The 23,704-nt window shown below is 44.4% G+C and overlaps 1 long non-coding RNA gene, 1 pseudogene and 4 gene segments (V, D, J or C); 2 read left to right on the top strand and 4 right to left on the bottom strand.

Annotated features, from left to right (window-relative positions):
• Nucleotides 1-245: 245 nt before the first annotated feature.
• On the bottom strand, nucleotides 246-2,906 carry LOC113126302 (Ig kappa-b4 chain C region-like). The segment is given in 3 exon segments: nucleotides 246-740; nucleotides 1,476-1,536; nucleotides 2,787-2,906. Coding segments are annotated over 3 exon segments (504 nt in total).
• A 4,896-nt stretch (nucleotides 2,907-7,802) lies between these two features.
• Nucleotides 7,803-12,100, bottom strand: LOC113126303 (Ig kappa-b4 chain C region-like). The segment is given in 4 exon segments: nucleotides 7,803-8,208; nucleotides 8,459-8,512; nucleotides 8,624-8,631; nucleotides 12,075-12,100. Coding segments are annotated over 4 exon segments (414 nt in total).
• A 276-nt stretch (nucleotides 12,101-12,376) lies between these two features.
• Nucleotides 12,377-12,980, top strand: LOC113126923 (Ig kappa chain V region 120-like). The segment is given in 2 exon segments: nucleotides 12,377-12,428; nucleotides 12,536-12,980. Coding segments are annotated over 2 exon segments (375 nt in total).
• A 4,859-nt stretch (nucleotides 12,981-17,839) lies between these two features.
• Nucleotides 17,840-19,126, bottom strand: LOC113126941 (Ig kappa-b4 chain C region-like; annotated as a pseudogene).
• Nucleotides 19,127-19,597: 471 nt separating this feature from the next.
• On the top strand, nucleotides 19,598-20,564 carry LOC117152704 (uncharacterized). Its single transcript, XR_004463173.1, has 2 exons — nucleotides 19,598-19,628; nucleotides 19,736-20,564. It is a non-coding gene; the product is annotated as an uncharacterized LOC117152704 (long non-coding RNA).
• A 440-nt stretch (nucleotides 20,565-21,004) lies between these two features.
• On the bottom strand, nucleotides 21,005-23,127 carry LOC113126304 (Ig kappa-b4 chain C region-like). The segment is given in 3 exon segments: nucleotides 21,005-21,509; nucleotides 22,245-22,298; nucleotides 23,106-23,127. Coding segments are annotated over 3 exon segments (405 nt in total).
• Between the last annotated feature and the right edge of the window lie 577 nt (nucleotides 23,128-23,704).

Consider the following 23,704-nt stretch of genomic DNA (forward strand, 5'->3'; position numbering starts at 1 on the left):
AGATTAATTCAAAGGACATTTCAACATGGCCTCCTTCATCACTGTTGCCCACATTAATACCTGCTGCTTTGTTCTCTCACTGCAAAACTAAGACACTAGGTTGGACTGAGAGTTAAATAATCTCAGAGAGTTTTAATAGAATCACCTCTAAAAATACAGACTGATCATCATATTCTAGCAGGATGTTAATACTTGTAGATTATAAATAAAAGACATTTGAACTAATAACATCCACAGAAACTTTGTTGATTCAAAGACAAACTTTATTATCTTCAAATGTGAACAGTGTCAGCGTCACCATGAGCAGAAAAATATCACTATTGAAATCTTTTATTCTAAACTAAGAGACAGAGTTGCAGAGAGCAGAGTAAAACCAGTATCAGAGTAAAACCAGTATTGGAGTCCCAGTGAGTCAGGTCAGGACTGGGAACACTGGTCTCTCCTCAGTGTCTCTGTGACCGGACTCTGGCAGCCCTGGGTGGCCTCACAGATCACAGAGCCCACCTTCGCCCACTGGTCTGCAGGGAGCCTCAGGGTGCTGCTCCAGCTGTAGCGGCCGTCCTTCCCCAGCACCCCGGGGCTCCTGCTCTCCTCCCAGTTGCTGCTGCTGCCGTCCACCTTCCAGGTCAGACTCCAGTCTGAGGGGAAGCCCTTGTTGGCCAGGCACATGAGCGTGGCCTTCCCCTGCTGCAGCTCCTGGCTGGAGGGGCCCAGCACCGTCAGGGTGGGACGGACATCACCTAGGAGACACCGATCGGCTTAGAGCACAGGTACCACACAGCTGTCAATCAAACAGCACACACCTGGACACCGTTCATGTGTCAGAGTGGATTTTCTCCTTTAAGGACTTTGTGTCAGATGGTTTTTCTGCTCCACCAGTCACTGACTCACACATTGTTTCACTTCCCTTTAACAAACCTCTCATGCACATCAGCACAGAGACAGTCAGCTCACAGTTTGACCTGAAATATGTCAAACTACAGACGATACAAAACTGGATCATCAAAAACATCCAAAATATTTACATTCAAATATTTAGTGAAAGAAACAAACACAGAAAATGACCTGAATGAACTTCATGTTGATTTCAGTCATTGTTTAACAAACTGTTCACATGATTTCAAGCCACGTTTAAAATAACATGTGACACAAAATCTTTATCTTCACTGTTTTTTAGATTAAGTCAAATTCAAAGTCACTGTGATAATAGTTGTTGTGGTGAAAAATCTACAGATTTTTTTAATCATTATAGAGTTTCAGTGTTTGTGGAAGTGGTTTAAATTTGAACAGAGAAATTTGTAGAAAAAACTCAATCAAACTGCTGTGAGTTCACCTTCATGAAGGAGGTGGAATAAAACCATAAATACTAAACAAATTACAAATATAAATGAAAGTTTGATCAGACAGAAACATTAAAAACAGAATTTAAAATGTCACTTTACAATATTATATTTAGTATTTGTGCAGAAACTTACTTCCAACCTCCAGTCTGGTTCCTCCACCGAACGTGATCCACAGTGATACAAACTGATTGAGGCGTCGTACAAAAACCTCTCAGTGCAGAGACTCGGCTCTCTGAGTCTGAAACAAACTCAACAGTTGTTGAAAACCATTTCTCCCACATAAAATAAAAAATAACTACAATGGCTTCACATACAGTATTTTGAATATATTTTCCATTATTTAAAAAAAAAAGATTTTCTTAATTAATTCAACAATAAATGTGCAAAATAATTGAGACATTTTGAGCAACTGTGGGAGAATAAATCCATAATCCTGCAGTATAGGTTTGGAAAATATTCCCCAAAATGATCAGAGGAATCCAAGTCCCTGTTGGACTCAGTCAGAACATTTCCATAGAGGGCCACTTTGCATCAGCAGCACCATGCTCCAGTGCTCTGGGACAGTTTATAGTCCTGAGAGTTGAACACTGGATGACTGACAGCTGTCCTTCATGACAACAGAAGCCACAGAAATCCTCCTCATCAAAAACATGACTCTGATCTCCGTCCTCATCTGGACTCTCCTCTGCTGCTGCTTCACAGGTAAAGTCCAGAGAATCCAACTCCTCTCCTCCATGAACATCAGTCGCTGTGAAAAGAAGCCGACAAAACCATGAGGCTGCTTTATGTTTTTGTCTGTGTGTCCTCAGAGTCCAGAGGCCAGGTCACAGTGACTCAGCCTGGAGCAGTGAGCTCTGCTCTGGGAGACTCCATCACCATCAGATGTAAGACCAGTCAGAATGTTCATGTTTCAGGCAGCGACCACTATTTAGCCTGGTACCAACATAGAGATGGAGAAACTCCCAAGCTGCTCATTTACTGGTCTAGCACTCGAGCATCAGGGACTCCAGGTCGTTTTACAGGCAGTGGATCAAACTCTGACTTCACTCTGACCATCAGTGGAGTCCAGGCTGAAGATGCAGCAGTTTATTACTGTCAGAGTTTTCATGTTATCAACAGTCAGTGGGTGTTCACACAGTGAAAAATGGTCGTACAAAAACCTCCCTCAGTCAGACTGAACAGAAACTGAACTGACTGCTGCAGCTGGAAACTACTGCAGAGACTGATACAGTTCACTGACGACACACACACACACACACACACACAGATCAAATCAACATTTAACAAAAACAGGTCCAATGATCCAAAATGATGTTGATGGAATTTAAACTCCTTTCTCCATGACAGCGTCTCACCATCCTTTCATATTCCAGTATAATCCCATTGTTTTAAGGGATTGGCCAAAGAATCCATCCATCCATCCATCCATCTTCTTCCACTTACCCGGGGCTGGGTCGCGGGGGTAGTAGCTGAATCAGGGATACCCAGAATTGCCTCTCTCTGGACACTTTCTCCAGCTCTTCTGGGGGACACTGAGGCGTTCCCAGGGCAGCTAGGAGACATCGTCCCTCCAGCGTGTCCTTGGTCTTCCCTGGGGCCTCCTCCCGGTGGGACATGCCTGGAACACCTCTCCAGGGAGGCGCCCAGGAGGCATCCAAAACAGATGCCCGAGCCACCTCAACTGATTCCTCTCGATGTGGAGGAGCAGCGGCTCTACTCCAAGCTCCTCCCAGATGACCGAGCTTCTCACCCTATCTCTAAGGGAGCACCCGGCCACCCTGCGGAGGAAGCTCATTTCAGCCGCTTGTATCCGCGATCTTCTCCTTTCGGTCATGATCCAGAGCTCATGACCATAGGTGAGAGTAGGAACGTAGATTGACCGGTAAATCGAGAGCTTCGCCTTCCGGCTTAGCTCCTTCTTCACCGCAACGGACCGGTACACCGACTACATTACTGCTGCCGATGCCCCTCCTTGAACCGCCACCTTATTGTGGTGGAGGGGTTCGAGTGCCCGTATGATCCTAGGAGCTATGTTGTCCGGGGCTATATGCCCCTGGCAGGGTCTCCCAAGGCAAACAGGTCCTAGGTGACGAACTAGACTAAGAGCGGTTCAGTGACCTCTTATGAAGCAAAAACCGAGGACCGTGACACGTGCAGTAGGATCCATAAGGGGCCAGTGAATCCCAGCTGTTTCAAGTCCTGTTCCAAGTCCAATCTAAATTCATCAGCAGCAGAAAGTCTTTCAGAAAGTCTTTCAGTCCCATCACATGATCATCCTCAGCACATGGACTTTCCTAGTTGTCACTGAGCTGTGGATGTTCAAATTTCCATTCCTCTGAGCATTTTGGGACAAATGATCCACACTGGCTTCAGAGTCAAAGCATCATTTCACTTTGGCAAACTCATGTCTCAGCTTCACTTGGTGAAATCTCCACTTTACAAACACACAAACATGTCACAGCTGTTTTCACATCAATCTACATAGAAGTGGACGAGTTCACTGCCAGACTGTTTGATCCTGTACATGTGAATATGCAGCAGTGAGGAGGAAGCAGGCTGCTATGGTGAGGGCAGCTGCAGCTGACTGACTTTGTGTGTTTGCATATGTGTCCTGCCTCTGTGCTCCAGACGTTAAGAGGCCAGTGTTGATCAGTGGCCGTCCAGGCCTTTCAGAGCCACCCACACGCCAGCAGCACCATGATGATGATGATGTCTCTGACTCTACTGCTGGCCACCCTGGGGCTCCTGGTTCAGGGTGAGACTCTCTTCTGAAAACTTTGCTTCAGGATGCAGCCAGGTTCACCACAATGATGTTCTTCTCTGATGGAGAAACGCTGACACGAGCAGCACTGAGCTTCTTCCATCTATTGTCCATGTTAAAGAAATTATCCTCTTCTGTTTGGATGATGATCGTCTTTCTCCAAGCTGGACTGGTCTCAATAAGCCTTCTCCTCTTTTTCATGTTTTCCAGGTTCATCAGGACAAATCACCCTGACTCAGTCTCCTGGATCTCAGTCTGTTGTTCCAGGACAGACTGTCAACATCAGATGTCAAGCCAGTTCACATGTTAGTAATGAGATGGATTGGTACCTTCTGAAACCTGGAGAAGCTCCTAAACTCCTGATTTAGGCAGCTAGAAACCGTCAGTCTGGAGTTTCTGATCGTTTCAGTGGAAGTGGATCTGGGACTGACTTCACTCTGGCCATCAGTAGAGTTCAGGCTGAAGATGCAGGAGTTTATTACTGTCAGCAGGATTACAGCTCGTTCACACAGTGACACAACATTGTACAAAAACCTTCCTCAGCTGCAGAGGAACTGATGTGAAGTGACAGCTGCACTAAACCTCAAAACAACAGAGGTTTGACCACAAAGCACATTTTGCCTCCGGTGGCTCTGGGTTAGTTTTCTTTCCCGCCCCTCATCTCCGCAGCCAATCACAGCACAACCTGGTTGACTGACAGGTCGATGACCAATAGACGTTGCGCATTTAGCTGCAGGTGTTGTTCCAGGTGAGATACCCACCCAGCAAATAGGATTTATGACCCGGATTATTAACTGCACTGACCAAAGTACTTGCAGTTGTGTTCCCTTAGTAAAAGGTCTGAATTGACCCCGTTTGACAAGTTCACGGAATCTGTAACATCTTATATCAGTTTCTGTGAAGATATGTGCATTCCTGCCAGGACTCATTTAACCTACAACAATGACAAACCATGGTTCACTGCAAAACTCAGACAGCACGGTCAGATCAAAGAAGATGCAAACAGGAAGGGGGACCAAGTCTTGTATAAACAGGCCAAATACACACTGGAAAAGGAAATCAGAGTGGCAAAGAGGAATTACTCTGAAAAGCTAAGGATTCAGTTCTCTTCCAGTGACTCAGCATCAGTGTGGAAAGGTCTGAATGGTATCAGCAACTACAAGACACCATCCCCCAGCACTGTGAGAATCAATCTGAGTTTTATTGCAGGTTTGAAAAAACACCCCACACTCGCTCTGAACACACAACCATTAACACCTCCTGCAACCCCCCTCTTCCCCACACCTGCACTTCAGATCAGCGAAGCTGATGTGCGCCAGGTCTTCCGGAAGAAGAAGAGAAAGGAAGCACCAGGCCCAGATTGTGTTACATCAGCCTGTTTGAAATCCTGTGCTGACCAGCTGGCTCCCATCTTTAGACAGATCTTCAACAAATCACTGGAGCTGTGCGAAGTCCCTTCATGCTTCAAATGCTCCACCATCATCCCCATTCCAAAGAAATCCAAAATTACAAATAATTACAGGCCTGTGGCTCTAATGTCTGTGGTCATTAAGTCATTTGAAACACTGGTGCTGGCCCACCTGAAGGACATTACTGAACCCTTGCTGGATCCTCATCAGTTTGCCCATAGAGCAAACAGGTCTGTGGACAATGCAGTCAATATGGAACTGCATTATGTTCTGCGACATCTAGACAGCCCAGGGACTTATGTGAGGATCCTGTTTGTGGATTTTAGCTCTGCCTTTAACACCATCATCCCAAACCTCTTCCTGCCCAAATTAACTCAGTTCTCCGTACCCACCTCCGTCTGTCAGTGGATCAACAGCTTTCTGAGAGACAGGCAGCAGCTAGTGAGGCTGGGAAAATTCACATCCAGCACCCATATAATCAGCACTGGAGCTCCTCAGGGATGTGCTCTCTCCCCACTGCTCTTCTCCCTCTATACAAACAACTGCACTTCAAAGGACCCCTCTGTCAAGCTCCTAAAGTTTGCAGATGACACCGCGCTCATCGGCCTCATTCAGGATGGTGACGAGTCTGCTTACAGACAGGAGGCTAAAGAGATGGCTGTCCGGTGCAGTCTTAACAACCCGGAGCATGTTCAAAACAGTGGAGATGAAAGTGGACTTCAGGAGAAACCCCCGTGCTCTCCCCCCACTCACCATCATGGACAGCACTGTAATAACAGTGGAGACATTCAGGTTCCTGGGCACCACTATCTCCCAGGACCTGAAGTGGTACATTCACATTGACTCCATTGTTAAAAAGGCCCAGCAGAGGTTGTACTTCTTTCGCCAACTGAGGAATTTCAACCTGCCACAGGAGCTGCTGAAACACTTCTGCACAGTTCTGCACTTCTATAACTGTGTGGATCAGCTCAGCTACCAAATCTGACCTCAGAAGACTACATCAAATAGGACTGCTGAGCGAATCACTGGTACAACCTTCCCTAGTCTCCAAGAACTGTGCTTATCCAGAGTGCACAAAAGGGCTAAGAAAATCACTCTGGACCCCTCACATCCAGCCCACTCGCTCTTTGAACTGTTGCTGTCTGGTCGACACTACAGAGCACTGCGTACCAGAACGGCCAGGCACAGGAAGAGTTTCTTCCCTCAGGCAATCCAACTTGACAATAATTGTGGAACACACAACCCTATTTATACACTTATTTATCTAACACACATACTTAGTTTACATTTCGAATTTGCACATAATATACGTGTACATACAATTGTCAATTTGTATATTCTTATTCCCTATTTATTTGTTCTATTTTTATTCTTTTATTATCTTGTGTTTTGTCCTGTCACTGTCATTCTGTTGCACCGTGGAAGCTTCTGTCACGAAAACAAATTCCTCGTATGTGTAAACACACCTGACAATAGAGCTAATTCTGATTCTGTTTTAGAAATTAAACTGTTTTAATCCCGAGTTTTTCCCTCCAGGGCTGCACAGTGAATGTTTCTCAAAATGCAGACGGACTCAGTAAAAACATCAGATCTGCTCCTCACATCAGGACTGTTCAGGAAAACATGTTCCCAAAGAACTGGAGGACACTACAGTCAGCAAGTGACTTATTTATTATTTAACTACATTATATTAAAGACAATCAGTCAACAGGAAATTATTTCATATATACATCAAATATTTGAGGCATTACTGAACTATAGACTGTGTCAACCTGTTCTTTGTTTTTAATATATTTATTCAAGTGTTAGTAACAACAGATCTGCTGCAGTTTTCAGATGAGTAAATGTAGTACATCCAACATTATTAACAAAGCACAGATTTGTATTGTTGTGTGTATTTTTCTGTTGGTTTGATGTTCAACAGAATGAGGTGTTTCTCCTCCAAACAACAGCAAAGAAAAAGTTTTAATTTAATTTTTCTCATGATGTTGATTTAGACTTTGAATGTCTGGATTAAATATTTAATGCTTTTATTTTGAAAAGAAAGTCCATCATAGTGTCTGTTGTCAGCTCTTTTAGATTCTGTTCACATGTAAAAATATTATTTATTTGAAAGTAGTTTTTCACTGATCCCTCTGTGTCGCTATATGCTGATCAAATGTGTTTTGTGTTTTGATGTTAAAATAACCTAATAAATAAATGACAGTGAGACAGAATTTATTTGATGATCAGATCTTTATTAGTCTGGAAACTTTGACACAATCAGAAAACTAGCAAACATATCTGGAAGTAAGAAAAAACATAGAAAGAGATTTTCAGAGTGAGACAGTTTAAGAGTAAAACCAGTATTGGAGCCCCAGTGAGTCAGGTCAGGACTGGGAACACTGGTCTCTCCTCAGTGTCTCTGTGACCGGACTCTGGGAGCCCTGGGTGGCCTCACAGGTCACAGAGCCCACCTTCCTCCACTGGTCTGCAGGGAGCCTCAGGGTGCTGCTCCAGCTGTAGCGGCCGTCCTTCCCCAGCACCCCGGGGCTCCTGCTCTCCTCCAGGCTGCTACTGCTACTGCCGTCCACCTTCCAGGCCAGACTCCAGTCTGAGGGGAAGCCCTTGTTGGCCAGGCACATGAGCGTGGCCTTCCCCTGCTGCAGCTCCTGGCTGGAGGGGCCCAGCACCGTCAGGGTGGGACGGACATCACCTAGGAGACACCAATCGGCTTAGAGCACAGGTACCACACAGCTGTCAATCAAACAGCACACACCTGGACACCTTTCCTGTGTCAGAGTGGATTTTCTCCTTTAAGGACCTTCATGAAGGAGGTGGAATAAAACCATCAATACTAAACAAATTACAAATATAAATGAAAGTTTGATCAGACAGAAACATTAAAAACAGAATTTAAAATGTCACTTTACAATATTATATTTAGTATTTGTGCAGAAACTTACTTCCAAACTCCAGTCTGGTTCCTCCACCAAAAGTCCACCACAGTGATACAAACTGATTGAGGCGTCGTACAAAAACCTCTCAGTGCAGAGACTCGGGTCTCTGAGTCTGAAACAAAGAAACTCAACAAAAACAGTACAACACCACATATGGAATGAAAAAAGAACTACAATGGCTTCACATACAGTATTTTGAATATTTTTTTTAATTATTATTTTCAAAAATATTTCTTTTCCTACCTCCCTGAACCGCCACCTTATCGTGGTGGAGGGGTTTGAGTGCCCGTATGATCCTAGGAGCTATGTTGTCTGGGGCTATATGCCCCTGGCAGGGTCTCCCAAGGCAAACAGGTCCTAGGTGACGGACCAGACTAAGAGCGGTTCAGTGACCCCTTATGGAGCGACAATTGAAGACCGTGACGTCGCCCGGCATGGCGAAGCCGGGGCCCCACCCTGGAGCCAGGTCTGGGGTTCGGGCTCGTAGGCGAGCGCCTGGTGGCTGGGTCTCCCCCCATGGGGCCCAGCCGGGCAAAGCCCGAAAGAGTGACGTGGGGCCGTCCTTCTGTTGACCCACCACCCGCAGGAGGATCCATAAGGGGCCGGTGCATAGTGGATCGGGCAGTGGTCGAGGACGGGGACCTCGGCGACCCGATCCCTGGAAGCTGAAACTGGCTCTAGGGACATGGAATGTCACCTCACTGGGGGGGAAGGAGCCTGAGCTTGTGAGGGAGGTTGAGCGGTACCGACTAGAGATAGTCGGGCTCACCTCCACGCACAGCCTGGGCTCTGGAACCCAGCTCCTTGAGAGGGGCTGGACTCTCTTCTACTCTGGAGTTGCTCGCGGTGAGCGGCGGCGAGCTGGTGTGGGCTTGCTCATAGCTCCCCAGCTCAGCCGCAACGTGTTGGAGTTTTCCCCCCAGAGTGAAAGTGTCGTTTCCCTGCGCCTTCGGGTCGGGGATAGGTCTCTCACTGTTGTTTCGGCTTATGGGCCGAACAACAGTGCTGAGTACCCGGCCTTTTTGGAGTCTCTCGGGGGAGTGCTGAAAGGTGCTCCTACCGGGGACTCCATAATTCTGTTGGGGGACTTCAACGCTCACGTGGGCAGCGACAGTGAAACCTGGAGGGGCGTGATTGGGAGGAACGGCCTCCCCGATACGAACCCGAGTGGTGTTTTGTTGTTGGACTTCTGTGCTAGTCACAGTTTGTCCATAACGAACACCATGTTCAAGCATAAGGGTGTCCATCAGTGCACATGGCACCAGGACACCCTAGGCCGGAGGTCAATGATCGACTTTGTAGTCGTGTCATCTGACATTCGGCCGTATGTCTTGGACACTCGGGTGAAGAGAGGGGCAGAGCTGTCAACTGATCACCACCTGGTGGTGAGTTGGATCCGCTGGCGGAGGAGGAAGCGGGACAGACTTGGCAGGCCCAAACGTACTGTGAGGGTCTGTTGGGAATGTTTGGCCGAACCCACTGTCAGAGGGGTCTTTAACTCACACCTCCGAGAGAGCTTCTACCAGATCCCGGGGGAGGCTGGGGACATTGAGTCCGAATGGACCATGTTTTCCACCTCCATTGTCGACGCGGCGGCTAGGAGCTGTGGCCGTAAGGTTTCGGGTGCCTGTCGTGGCGGCAATCCCCGAACCCGGTGGTGGACACCGGAGGTAAGGGATGCCGTCAAGCTGAAGAAGGAGTCCTACCGAGCTTGGTTGGCTTGTGGGACTTCCGAAGCAGCTGACAGGTACCGCAGGGCTAAGCGTGCTGCAGCCCAGGCGGTGATGGAGGCAAAAACTCGGGTATGGGAGGAGTTCGGTGAGGCCATGGAGAAGGACTACCTGTCGGCCCCGAAGAAATTCTGGCAAACCGTCCGGCGCCTCAGGAGGGGGAAGCAGTGCTCTACCAATGCTGTTTACAGTGGAAGTGGTGAGCTGCTGACCTCGACTGGGGATATTGTCGGACGGTGGAAGGAATACTTCGAGGATCTCCTCAATCCTGTCAACACGTCTTCCATAAGGGAAGCAGGGGCTGGGGATTCGGAGGCTGATCCATCCATCACCCAAGCCGAAGTCACTGAGGTAGTTCGGCAGCTCCTCGGTGGCAAAGCACCGGGGGTGGATGAGATCCGTCCCGAGTACCTCAAGTCTCTGGATGTTGTTGGGCTGTCATGGCTGACACGCCTGTGCAACATCGCGTGGCGTTCGGGGACAGTACCCCTGGATTGGCAGACCGGGGTGGTGGTTCCTCTTTTTAAGAAGGGGGACCGGAGGGTGTGTTCCAACTACAGAGGGATCACACTCCTCAGCCTCCCGGGGAAGGTCTATGCCAGGGTGCTGGAGAGGAGGATCCGGCCGGTGGTCGAACCTCGGATTCAGGAGGAACAATGCGGTTTCCGTCCTGGGCGTGGAACACTGGACCAGCTCTACACACTCTCGAGGGTGCTCGAGGGTTCATGGGAGTTTGCCCAACCAGTCCACATGTGTTTTGTGGACTTGGAGAAGGCATTCGACCGGGTCCCTCGTGACATCCTGTGGGAGGTGCTCCAGGAGTATGGGGTCCGGGGCTCTTTGCTGGGGGCTATCCGGTCTCTGTACAAACGGAGCAGGAGCTTGGTTCGCATTGCCGGCAGTAAGTCAGACCTGTTCCCAGTGCACGTTGGCCTCCGGCAGGGCTGCCCTTTGTCACCGGTTCTGTTCATTACTTTTATGGACAGAATTTCTAGGCGCAGCCAGGGGCCGGAGGGAGTCCAGTTCGGGGACCACAGGATTTCATCTCTGCTTTTTGCAGATGATGTTGTCCTGCTGGCTCCACCGAGCCAGGATCTCCAGCGTTCACTGGGGCGGTTTGCAACCGAGTGTGAAGCGGCTGGGATGAGAATCAGCACCTCCAAGTCCGAGGCCATGGTACTCAACCGGAAAAAGGTGGTTTGCCATCTCCAGGCCAGGGGAGAGATCCTGCCTCAAGTGGAGGAGTTTAAGTATCTCGGGGTCTTGTTCACGAGTGAGGGAAGGACGGAACGTGAGATTGACAGACGGATCGGGGCATCGGCAGCAGTAATGCGGTCGGTGTACCGGTCCGTTGTGGTGAAGAAGGAGCTGAGCCAGAAGGCGAAGCTCTCGATTTACCGGTCAATCTACGTTCCCACTCTCACCTATGGTCATGAGCTCTGGGTCATGACCGAAAGAACGAGATCGCGGATACAAGCGGCTGAAATGAGCTTCCTCCGCAGGGTGGCCGGGCGCTCCCTTAGAGATAGGGTGAGGAGCTCGGTCACCCGGGAGGAGCTCGGAGTAGAGCTGCTGCTCCTCCACATCGAGAGGAGTCAGTTGAGGTGGCTCGGGCATCTGTTTCGGATGCCTCCTGGGCGCCTTCCTGGGGAGGTGTTCCGGGCATGTCCCACCGGGAGGAGGCCCCGGGGAAGACCCAGGACACGCTGGAGGGACTATGTCTCCCGGCTGGCCTGGGAACGCCTCGGTGTCCCCCCGGAAGAGCTGGAGGAAGTGTCCAGGGAGAAGGAAGTCTGGGTATCCCTGATTCGGCTACTGCCCCCGCGACCCGGCCCCGGATAAGCGGTAGAAAATGGATGGATGGATGGATTTCTTTTCCTAGTTAATCCAACAATAAATAAATAAATAATTGAGCCATTTTGACCCGATAATATCTGTGGAAGAATAAATCGAAAACCCTTCAGTTTAGATAATGTTCCCAATAATATTGTCTTCCATTAATAATCAGCCTGATCAGAGTGATCCAAGTCCCTGGTGGACTCAGTCAGAACATTTCCATAGAGAGCCACTTTGCATCAGCAGCACCATGCTCCAGTGCTCTGGGACAGTTTATAGTCCTGAGAGTTGAACACTGGATGACTGACAGCTGTCCTTCATGACAACAGAAGCCACAGAAATCCTCCTCATCAAAAACATGACTCTGATCTCCGTCCTCATCTGGACTCTCCTCTGCTGCTGCTTCACAGGTAAAGTCCAGAGAATCCAATTCCTCTCCTCTATGAACATCCGTCGCTGTGAAATGAAGCCAACAAAACCATGAGGCTGCTTTATGTTTTTGTCTCTGTGTCCTCAGAGTCCAGAGGCCAGGTCACACTGACTCAGCCTGGAGCAGTGAGCTCTGCTCTGGGAGGCTCTGTCACCATCAGATGTAAGACCAGTCAGAATGTTAATGGTGGGAACTATTTAGCCTGGTACCAACAGAGAGATGGAGAAACTCCTAAACTGCTCATTTATGCTGCTAGCACTCGAGCATCAGGGACTCCAGATCGTTTTACAGGCAGTGGATCAAACTCTGACTTCACTCTGACCATCAGTGGAGTCCAGGCTGAAGATGCAGCAGTTTATTACTGTCAGAGTGAACACTCCATCAACAGTCAGTGGGTGTTCACACAGTGAAAAATGGTCGTACAAAAACCTCCCTCAGTCAGACTGAACAGAAACTGAACTGACTGCTGCAGCTGGAAACTACTGCAGAGACTGATACAGTTCACTGACACACATCAGTTAAACAGAGTCTATAGAACTCAATGAAACTTAAATTTATGTATCTATCACCCATATCCTGTCAAAGACATTTCAAGATATTTAACAAAATAAGAAAATACAATTTAAAACAAAGTTAATACAAAATTCACTGCATAAAAAAACAACAGGCAGGTGTAAAAATGATTTTCCACATTAAAAGTCCCCACTCATCAAGTACAGTAAGGAGACTTCTTTCAAAGCCTGAGAACACAGGAACCTTTTAGACTCTAAATCTATGAGGAGCTTATTCCAAGGTTTAGTTGTGAAATAGTTAAAAGTAGCTTCCTCATGCTTCACTGTGGGCTTCAGGTTAATTAGCAAATTATGATTCTGTGATCTCATTATTCCAGGTACTCCGGTTTCCTCCTACAGTCCAAAAACATGTATGTCAGGTTGATTGGTGACTCTGCCCATAAGAGTGAGTGTGAGTGTGTGAGGTTGTTTGTCTCTATGTGGCCCTGTGATGGACTGTTAAGCTGTCCAGGGTGTACCCCTGCCTTTCACCCAAAGAGAGCTGGGATAGGCTCCAGCTGATCCCTGTGACCCTGGTTCAGGACAAAGCGGGTATAGAAGATGGATGGATGGATGATCTCAGGCTTCTTTTTCCTGTGTATCTCACAAAAAAGTCTCTTAGATAATGAGCTCAAAGATGCTTTAACAGTCAACAATATACTGTAATCCTATAGTCAATCCTAAAGAGACAGGTAACCAGTGCAAAGTCTGAAGAACTGGAGTAACATGTTCAGTTTTCCTAGAGCTTGTTAAAACTTTTTTACACTTTGTACAAGTTCAAGTTGTTTGATTGACTTTCCATGAAGTCCAGTTAAAATACTGTTACAGGGGTCATGTTGTGTGGTGACAAAGGCAAAAATGAATCTCACATAATTATGTGTGGACATTAAATCTCTGAGCCTGGTAAGTTTCTTTAGATTGTAAAAGGCTGAATTAGTTATGGATTTAACATGATTATAAAAGTTCAAATCAGAGTCCAACCAAACTCCAACATTCTCAACACAGGTATTGCCATTTTAGAGTTGCTGGGAAATAGAAGGTTGAAGTATCAATCTACTACTTTGTAGATACAATGAACTTAGTTTTTTTCTGATCAGTTGGAGAAAGTTTGATTTCATCCATAAATTTATACAAGAACCTAAATGGTCTAGCAGGGCATTACCAATCACTGAGGATGACAGACTGATCTCAGTATCATCAGCATGATTGTGGCATTCAACATTATAGTCACGAATGATGGAAGCATATAAAGACTAAAAAGAAGCCCAAGTATTGAACCCTGTGGGACCCCATACACCAGGCTGATGGAAGAAAAATTTTTACAAACAAGAGAGACAAAATATTTTCTATCTTGAAGATATGATTTGAACCAGTCCAATACCATCCCAATAGACCTACCTGTCATGATCTGCACCATGCACTTCCTGTTTTATTTTGAAAAGGATCATGGCAGGATCTTCTTTTGGTTTTTTGTCTGTCTCTTTACTTTGACCCAATTAGTTCATTGCTTCCACCTGCACCTCGTTTTTCACCCCATGCCTTTTTATACGCCAGTTTGTTCCTTTGTTCCTTGCCAGGTTGTCTGTTGCCTTACCCTGTCTGTTGAGAAACCTGTGTCCCACATTTTGATGCCCGTGTTCCTTTTTCCACGTACTACTCTGCTGGTTTTCTCGGTTTCCTTTTTGATCATGGATGTCCCTTTGTTTCTCCAAGTTTAAGTTAAGTTGTTCTGGTTTTTCTGTTGTCATTGTGTTGTCGCTGTCTTGTGTGTTTGTCTCATTCCTCTTATGTTTTTGGTTTCTGTCTTGCCGCTCTGCCCTTGTAACTCCCCTGTTCATGCCTTGTCTTCCCTGATTCTCATGTTCTTTCCCATGTCCTCTGTTCATGTGTCTTTGTCCCGTTCCATGTTTTATGCCCTTGTGTTTTCATGCCTTGTCTTCCCTGATTTTCATGTTCTTGTTCCCTGTTTGGTCTGCTGCGTCTCCTTAAATGTGTGACCCAGACCCTTATGCCTTGTTCCCCTTGAGTCGCTATCTTTGTCCTTATGTTCATGCTTCATGTACTCCTGCTTTGTGTGTTAGTTCTTGTTTAACCTTGTTTTTGGTTCAATAAAGCCCCTTTTCCTCAGTCCTGTGTGGGTGAAGTGTGCTCCTGACCACGTCCTAGTTCATGACACTACCAAGTTTTCAAGTCTATCTGGAAGGATGGTGTGTCGCCCACTGTGGCAAATGTTGTTTTAGCATCATCAGTATTTAGATGTATAGAGTGGTGCCTGTTAGGTGGCAGCAGCTCCTCTGTTTGTTTTTTTGTTTTATGCAAGTTTTGATGAGTTTTTACTCAATTATCTGTTAGTCCAAGTCAAGATGTTTGCTTTTTCTCTGATAATGGATGAAAGTGGAGGAGTTGGGATCTTCTAGTTCCTGTGGAAAGACATATGGAGGTTATGAAAACTGCATCAGAAAACATACGTTTCCGTGGCAATGACAATGGAACAACTGTTAGCTCTCAAGAGAACAAGTCTGCTTCTTGGTATAAAACCTAAAATCCCCCAAGACCTGAGGAGGCGTAGGAGGGGCTGGAGATGTAAACCATTTCTCCCAACAATCATTATGGGGAATGTGAGGTCACTCTGCAACAAAGTGGATGAACTTCCTGCTTTAGCTAGCAGCCAGCCAGAGAGTTTCATTGATTCAATTTAATACTTGTCAAGTATGTTGGGTTTCTAACAAAAATATCTATAGTTTTTCTACCTGGGATATAAATGTGTGAATCAAATTTAAAAATTACCATTTAAATATTGTGTTTTCATCTATATTATGTATTTTATTTTGGGGATACAAGTTTAAATGTAATTACAAACATGCTGTAACTATCTACTTTTTTAGGCTTCTCCAATGAGGGGTTGCCACAGCAGATAAATGTAATTGTAATTTCAGCTTTAAAAAAAATGTTGAGGTACAATACAGAGAATAAGTTTTGGTGTCACATTAAAGTTAATTTCTTTCTGAAGCATGTGCAATGTGACGTGTGAAAAGCCTCACAGGACTGAGTTTTTCACAATACATTGTGACATTTGTGACTATATTTTTAAAAGAGTTGATCTGTAATTGAAATGAAAACAAACAGTAAGAAACTAATTCGAAACAGAAAAAGGTAAAATGAGGATATGTGGGGTATATTAGGAGGTTATCAGGACCTGAGTTAACCTGGATAGATAAAAATAAAAAGAAACAATTCAACTATATGTACTGATTCTTTCTCAGCACATACAGCAGATACAGTAGTTGATCTACAAACTCTGTTTAACTTATGTGTCAGTGAACTGTATCAGTCTCTGCAGTAGTTTCCAGCTGCAGCAGTCTGTTCAGTTTCTGTTCAGTCTGACTAAGGGAGGTTTTTGTACGACCATTTTTCACAGAGTGAACACCCATTGACTGTTGATGTTATGTTCACTCTATTCACCTCTATGGAAATGTGAGCTGTGAGGCCCCTGAGGGCTCCCAGAGTCATGCCACGGTGGAGCTGAGGAGAGACCAGTGTTCCCAGTCCTGATCTGATTCTCTGGGACTATTGGTTTTACTCTGAACATCTGTCGCTGTGAAATGAAGCCGACAAAACCATGAGACTGCTTTATGTTTTTGTCTCTGTGTCCTCAGAGTCCAGAGGCCAGGTCACACTGACTCAGCCTGGAGCAGTGAGCTCTGCTCTGGGAGGTTCCGTCACCATCAGATGTAAGACCAGTCAGAATGTGTATAATTCAAACTATTTAGCCTGGTACCAACAAAGAGATGGAGAAAGTCCTAAACGGATCATTTACTATGCTAGCAGTCGAGACTCAGGGACTCCAGATCGTTTTACAGGCAGTGGATCAAACTCTGACTTCACTCTGACCATCAGTGGAGTCCAGGCTGAAGATGCAGCAGTTTATTACTGTCAGAGTGAACATAACATCAACAGTCAGTGGGTGTTCACACAGTGAAAAATGGTCGTACAAAAACCTCCCTCAGTCGGACTGAACAGAAACTGAACTGACTGCTGCAGCTGGAAACTACTGCAGAGACTGATACAGTTCACTGAAACACATCAGTTAAACAGTGTCTATAGAACAACTACTATATGTGCTGTATGTGCTTACAAAAAATCAGTAGATATAATTGAATTGTTCCTCTTTTAACTTTTCTTTAACCAAGTCATTTCCATTTGAAAATCCCAAATCATCTTTGAATTCACTCTATCCCAAAATCAGCTTTTATGCTGATGACCTCCTATTATACATCACAATATCTTCATTTTCCTTCTTTCACTTATTAATACAATCAGTAATTAAAGGAAGGTTTCTGGCCTTTCACGTTTTTTAAATTCCAGATGTCACCAAACTCAAATAAAGTAGGTAAATTTCAATGATTAACGTTTATGTTACATTAAATCTATATCAGTTAGAAACTTGGAATCGGTTTTCCTTATCTCACAAGTGATAAGTTGATTTACTGAATGTGAACACTAAATTATTTGTATCAATTTTTCCATAATGGAAATATTAATTGTGGATGTTGTCAATGTTCAGTGTTCAAACTGTTGTAGATTAATTCAAAGGACATTTCAACATGGCCTCCTTCATCACTGTTGCCCACATTAATACCTGCTGCTTTGTTCTCTCACTGCAAAACTAAGACACTATGTTGGACTGAGAGTTAAATAATCTCAGAGAGTTTTAATAGAATCACCTCTAAAAATATAGACTGATCATCATATTCTAGCAGGATGTTAATACTTGTAGATTATAAATAAAAGACATTTGAACTAATAACATCCACAGAAACTTTGTTGATCAAAGACAAACTTTATTATCTTCAAATGTGAACAGTGTCAGCGTCACCATGAGCAGAAAAACATCACTATTGAAATATTTTATTCTAAACTAAGAGACAGAGTTGCAGAGAGCAGAATAAGACTAGAATCAGAATAAAACCAGTATTGGAGTCCCAGTGAGTCAGGTCAGGACTGGGAACACTGGTCTCTCCTCAATGTCTCTGTGACCGGACTCTGGGAGCCCTGGGTGGCCTCACAGATCACAGAGCCCACCCTCCCCCACTGGTCTGCAGGGAGCCTCAGGGTGCTGCTCCAGCTGTAGCGGCCGTCCTTCCCCAGCACCCCGGGGCTCCTGCTCTCCTCCCAGCTGCTGCTGCTGCTTCTGCCGTCCACCTTCCAGGTCAGACTCCAGTCTGAGGGGAAGCCCTTGTTGGCCAGGCACATGAGCGTGGCCTACCCCTGCTGCAGCTCCTGGCTGGAGGGGCCTAGCACCGTCAGGGTGGGACGGACATCACCTAGGAGACACCAATCGGCTTAGAGCACAGGTACCACACAGCTGTCAATCAAACACCACACACCTGGACACCTTTCCTGTGTCAGAGTGGATTTTCTCCTTTAAGGACTTTGTGTCAGATGGTTTTTCTGCTCCACCAGTCACTGACTCACACATTGTTTCACTTCCCTTTAACAAACCTCTCATGCACATCAGCACAGAGACAGTCAGCTCACAGTTTGACCTGAAATATGTCAAACTACAGACGATACAAAACTGGATCATCAAAAACATCCAAAATATTTCCATTCAAATATTTAGTGAAAGAAACAAACACAGAAAATGACCTGAATGAACTTCATGTTGATTTCAGTCATTGTTTAACAAACTGTTCACATGATTTCAAGCCACATTTAAAATAACGTGACACAAGAACAACAGTTTTGTAGATTTTCAAATATCCATCTTTATCTTCACTGTTTTGTAGATTAAGTCAAATTCAAAGTCACTGTGTTAATAGTTATTGTGGTGGAAAATCAAAAAATATTTTTAAAACATTTTAAAGTTTCAGTGTTTCTAAACCTCAAATGAAAATTTGTAGAAATTTGTAGAAACAAGTTGAATCAAACTGCTCTGAGTTCACCTTCATGAAGGAGGTGGAATAAAACCATAAATACTAAACAAATTACAAATATAAATGAAAGTTTGATCAAACAGAAACATTAAAAACAGCATTTAAAATGTCACTTTACAATATTATATTTAGTATTTGTGCAGAAACTTACTTCCAACTTCCAGTCTGGTTCCTCCACCAAAAGTCCACCACAGTGATACAAACTGATTGAGGCATCGTACAAAAACCTCTCAGTGCAGAGACACGGGTCTCTGAGTCTGAAACAAACAAACTCAACAGTTGTTGAAAACTATTTCTCCCACATAAAAAAATAACTACAATGGCTTCACATACAGTATTTTGAATATATTTTGTGTTATTTTCAAAAAAAATTTATTAATTAAGGATAAATCCAAAATCCTGCAGTATAGGTTTGGAAAATATTCCCAAAAGGTTTGTCCTCCATAGAGAATCAGCCTGAGCAGAATGATCCAAGTCCCTGTTGGACTCAGTCAGAACATTTCCATAGAGAGCCACTTTGCATCAGCAGCACCATGCTCCAGTGCTCTGGGACAGTTTATAGTCCTGAGAGTTGAACACTGGATGACTGACAGCTGTCCTTCATGACAACAGAAGCCACAGAAATCCTCCTCATCAAAAACATGACTCTGATCTCCGTCCTCATCTGGACTCTCCTCTGCTGCTGCTTCACAGGTAAAGTCCAGAGAATCCAACTCCTCTCCTCTATGAACATCCGTCGCTATGAAATGAAGCCGACAAAACCATGAGGCTGCTTGATGTTTTTGTCTCTGTGTCCTCAGAGTCCAGAGGCCAGGTCACACTGACTCAGCCTGAAGCAGTGAGCTCTGCTCTGGGAGGAGACGTCACCATCAGATGTAAGACCAGTCAGAATGTTTATGCTGGGAGTGGTTACCATCGTTTAGCCTGGTACCAACAGAGAGATGGAGAAACTCCTAAACTGCTCATTTACTATGCCAGCACTCGAGAATCAGGGACTCCAGGTCGTTTTACAGGCAGTGGATCAAACTCTGACTTCACTCTGACCATCAGTGGAGTCCAGGCTGAAGATGCAGCAGTTTATTACTGTAAGAGTTTTCATATTATCAGCAGTCAGTACGTGTTCACACAGTGAAAAATGGTCATACAAAAACCTCCCTCAGTCAGACTGAACAAAAACTGAACTGACTGCTGCAGCTGGAAACTACTGCAGAGACTGATACAGTTCACTGACACACATCAGTTAAACAGAGTCTATAGAGCAGCTACTGCAATTGCTGTACGTGCTTACAAAGAATCAGTACATATAATTGAATTGTTCCTCTTTAAACTTTTCTTTAACCAAGTCATTTCCATTTGAAAATCCCAAAGCATCTTTGAATTCACACTATCCCAAAATCAGCTTTTATGCTGATGACCTCCTATTATACATCACAATATCTCCCTTCTTTCAATTATTAATACAATCACTAATTAAAAGAAAATTTCTGGCCTCTCACCCTTTTTATATTTTGACAATGTAGATTTTTATAGTTAATAAAGTAAATAGTTAAAGCATGATTGTAATAAAATTTAAATTGGTATAATAAAATAAAATACACCTGTTCTCAAAACAGATAATACAGATCAAAACAGGAATATTAACATAATTTTATAGTGGATTAATATATTTATATCATGAAAACTACAGATATTTTGTTAGAAAACCCAACAAACATAACAAGTGATAAGTTGATTTACTGAATTTGAACACTAAATGATTTGTATTAACTTTTCCATAATAGAAATGTTAAATGTGGATGTTGTCAATGTTCAGTGTTCAAACTGTTGTAGATTAATTCAAAGGACTTTTCAACATGGCCTCCTTCATCACTGTTGCCCACATTAATACCTGCTGCTTTGTTCTCTCACTGCAAAACTAAGACACTATGTTGGACTGAGAGTTAAATAATCTCAGAGAGTTTTAATAGAATCACCTCTAAAAATACAGACTGATCATCATATTCTAGCAGGATGTTAATACTTGTAGATTATAAATAAAAGACATTTGAACTAATAACATCCACAGAAACTTTGTTGATTCAAAGACAAACTTTATTATCTTCAAATGTGAACAGTGTCAGCGTCACCATGAGCAGAAAAATATCACTATTGAAATCTTTTATTCTAAACAAAGAGACAGAGTTGCAGAGAGCAGAGTAAAACTAGAATCAGAGTAAAACCAGTATTGGAGTCCCAGTGAGTCAGGTCAGGACTGGGAACACTGGTCTCTCCTCATTGTCTCTGTGACCGGACTCTGGGAGCCCTGGGTGGCCTCACAGGTCACAGAGCCCACCCTCCCCCACTGGTCTGCAGGGAGCCTCAGGGTGCTGCTCCAGCTGTAGCGGCCGTCCTTCCCCAGCACCCCGGGGCTCCTACTCTCCTCCCAAAGGCTGCTGCTGCTGCTGCCGTCCACCTTCCAGGTCAGACTCCAGTCTGAGGGGAAGCCCTTGTTGGCCAGGCACATGAGCGTGGCCTTCCCCTGCTGCAGCTCCTGGCTGGAGGGGCCCAGCACCGTCAGGGTGGGACGGACATCACCTAGGAGACACCAATCGGCTTAGAGCACAGGTACCACACAGCTGTCAATCAAACACCACACACCTGGACACCTTTCCTGTGTCAGAGTGGATTTTCTCCTTTAAGGACTTTGTGTCAGATGGTTTTTCTGCTCCACCAGTCACTGACTCACACATTGTTTCACTTCCCTTTAACAAACCTCTCATGCACATCAGCACAGAGACAGTCAGCTCACAGTTTGACCTGAAATATGTCAAACTACAGACGATACAAAACTGGATCATCAAAAACATCCAAAATATTTACATTCAAATATTTAGTGAAAGAAACAAACACAGAAAATGACCTGAATGAACTTCATGTTGATTTCAGTCATTGTTTAACAAACTGTTCACATGATTTCAAGCCACGTTTAAAATAACATGTGACACAAAATCTTTATCTTCACTGTTTTTTAGATTAAGTCAAATTCAAAGTCACTGTGATAATAGTTGTTGTGGTGAAAAATCTACAGATTTTTTTAATCATTATAGAGTTTCAGTGTTTGTGGAAGTGGTTTAAATTTGAACAGAGAAATTTGTAGAAAAAACTCAATCAAACTGCTGTGAGTTCACCTTCATGAAGGAGGTGGAATAAAACCATAAATACTAAACAAATTACAAATATAAATGAAAGTTTGATCAGACAGAAACATTAAAAACAGCATTGAAAATGTCACTTTACAATATTATATTTAGTATTTGTGCAGAAACTTACTTCCAACTTCCAGTCTGGTTCCTCCACCAAAAGTCCACCACAGTGATACAAACTGATTGAGGCGTCGTACAAAAACCTCTCAGTGCAGAGACTCGGCTCTCTGAGTCTGACACAAACAAAGTCAACAAAAACAGTCTGGTTGAAAAAAAAATTATACCACATATGGAATGAAAAAAGAACTACAATGGCTTCACATACAGTATTTTGAATATATTTTTTTATTATTTTCAAAAATATTTTTTCCTTAATTAATCCAACAATGAAAGTTAAAAATAATTGAGACATTTTGACCAGATAATATCTGTGGAAGAATAAATCCAAAACTCTTCAGTTTGGAAAATGTTCCCAATAAGATTGTCTTCCATTATTAATCAGCCTGATCAGAGTGATCCAAGTCCCTGTTGGACTCAGTCAGAACATTTCCATAGAGAGCCACTTTGCATCAGCAGCACCATGCTCCAGTGCTCTGGGACAGTTTATAGTCCTGAGAGTTGAACACTGGATGACTGACAGCTGTCCTTCATGACAACAGAAGCCACAGAAACCTCCTCATCAAAAACATGACTCTGATCTCCGTCCTCATCTGGACTCTCCTCTGCTGCTGCTTCACAGGTAAAGTCCAGAGAATCCAACTCCTCTCCTCTATGAACATCCGTCGCTGTGAAATGAAGCCGACAAAACCATGAGGCTGCTTGATGTTTGTGTCTCTGTGTCCTCAGAGTCCAGAGGCCAGGTCACAGTGACTCAGCCTGGAGCAGTGAGCTCTGCTCTGGGAGGAGACGTCACCATCAGATGTAAGACCAGTCAGAATGTTAATGGTGGGAACTATTTAGCCTGGTACCAACAGAGAGATGGAGAAACTCCTAAACTGCTCATTCACCATGCTAGCACTCAAGTATCAGGGACTCCAGGTCGTTTTACAGGCAGTGGATCAAACTCTGACTTCACTCTGACCATCAGTGGAGTCCAGGCTGAAGATGCAGCAGTTTATTACTGTCAGAGTGAACACTACATCAACAGTCAGTACGTGTTCACACAGTGAAAAATGGTCGTACAAAAACCTCCCTCAGTCAGACTGAACAGAAACTGAACTGACTGCTGCAGCTGGAAACTACTGCAGAGACTGATACAGTTCACTGAAACACATCAGTTAAACAGAGTCTATAGAGCAACTACTGCAATTGCTGTATGTGCTTACAAAGAATCAGTACATATAATTGAATTGTTCCTCTTTAAACTTTTCTTTTACCAAGTCATTTCCATTTGAAAATCCCAAAGCATCTTTGAATTCACACTATCCCAAAATCAGCTTTTACGCTGATGACCTCCTATTATACATCACAATATCTTCATTTTCCTTCTTTCAGTTATTAATACAATCACTAATTAAAGGAAGGTTTCTGGCCTCTCACCCTTTTTATATTCCAGATGTCACCAAACTCAAATAAAGGAGGTAAATT

Source organism: Mastacembelus armatus, chromosome 11 (assembly GCF_900324485.2).
Source record: "Mastacembelus armatus chromosome 11, fMasArm1.2, whole genome shotgun sequence".
In the NCBI taxonomy this organism is placed as follows: domain Eukaryota; kingdom Metazoa; phylum Chordata; class Actinopteri; order Synbranchiformes; family Mastacembelidae; genus Mastacembelus; species Mastacembelus armatus.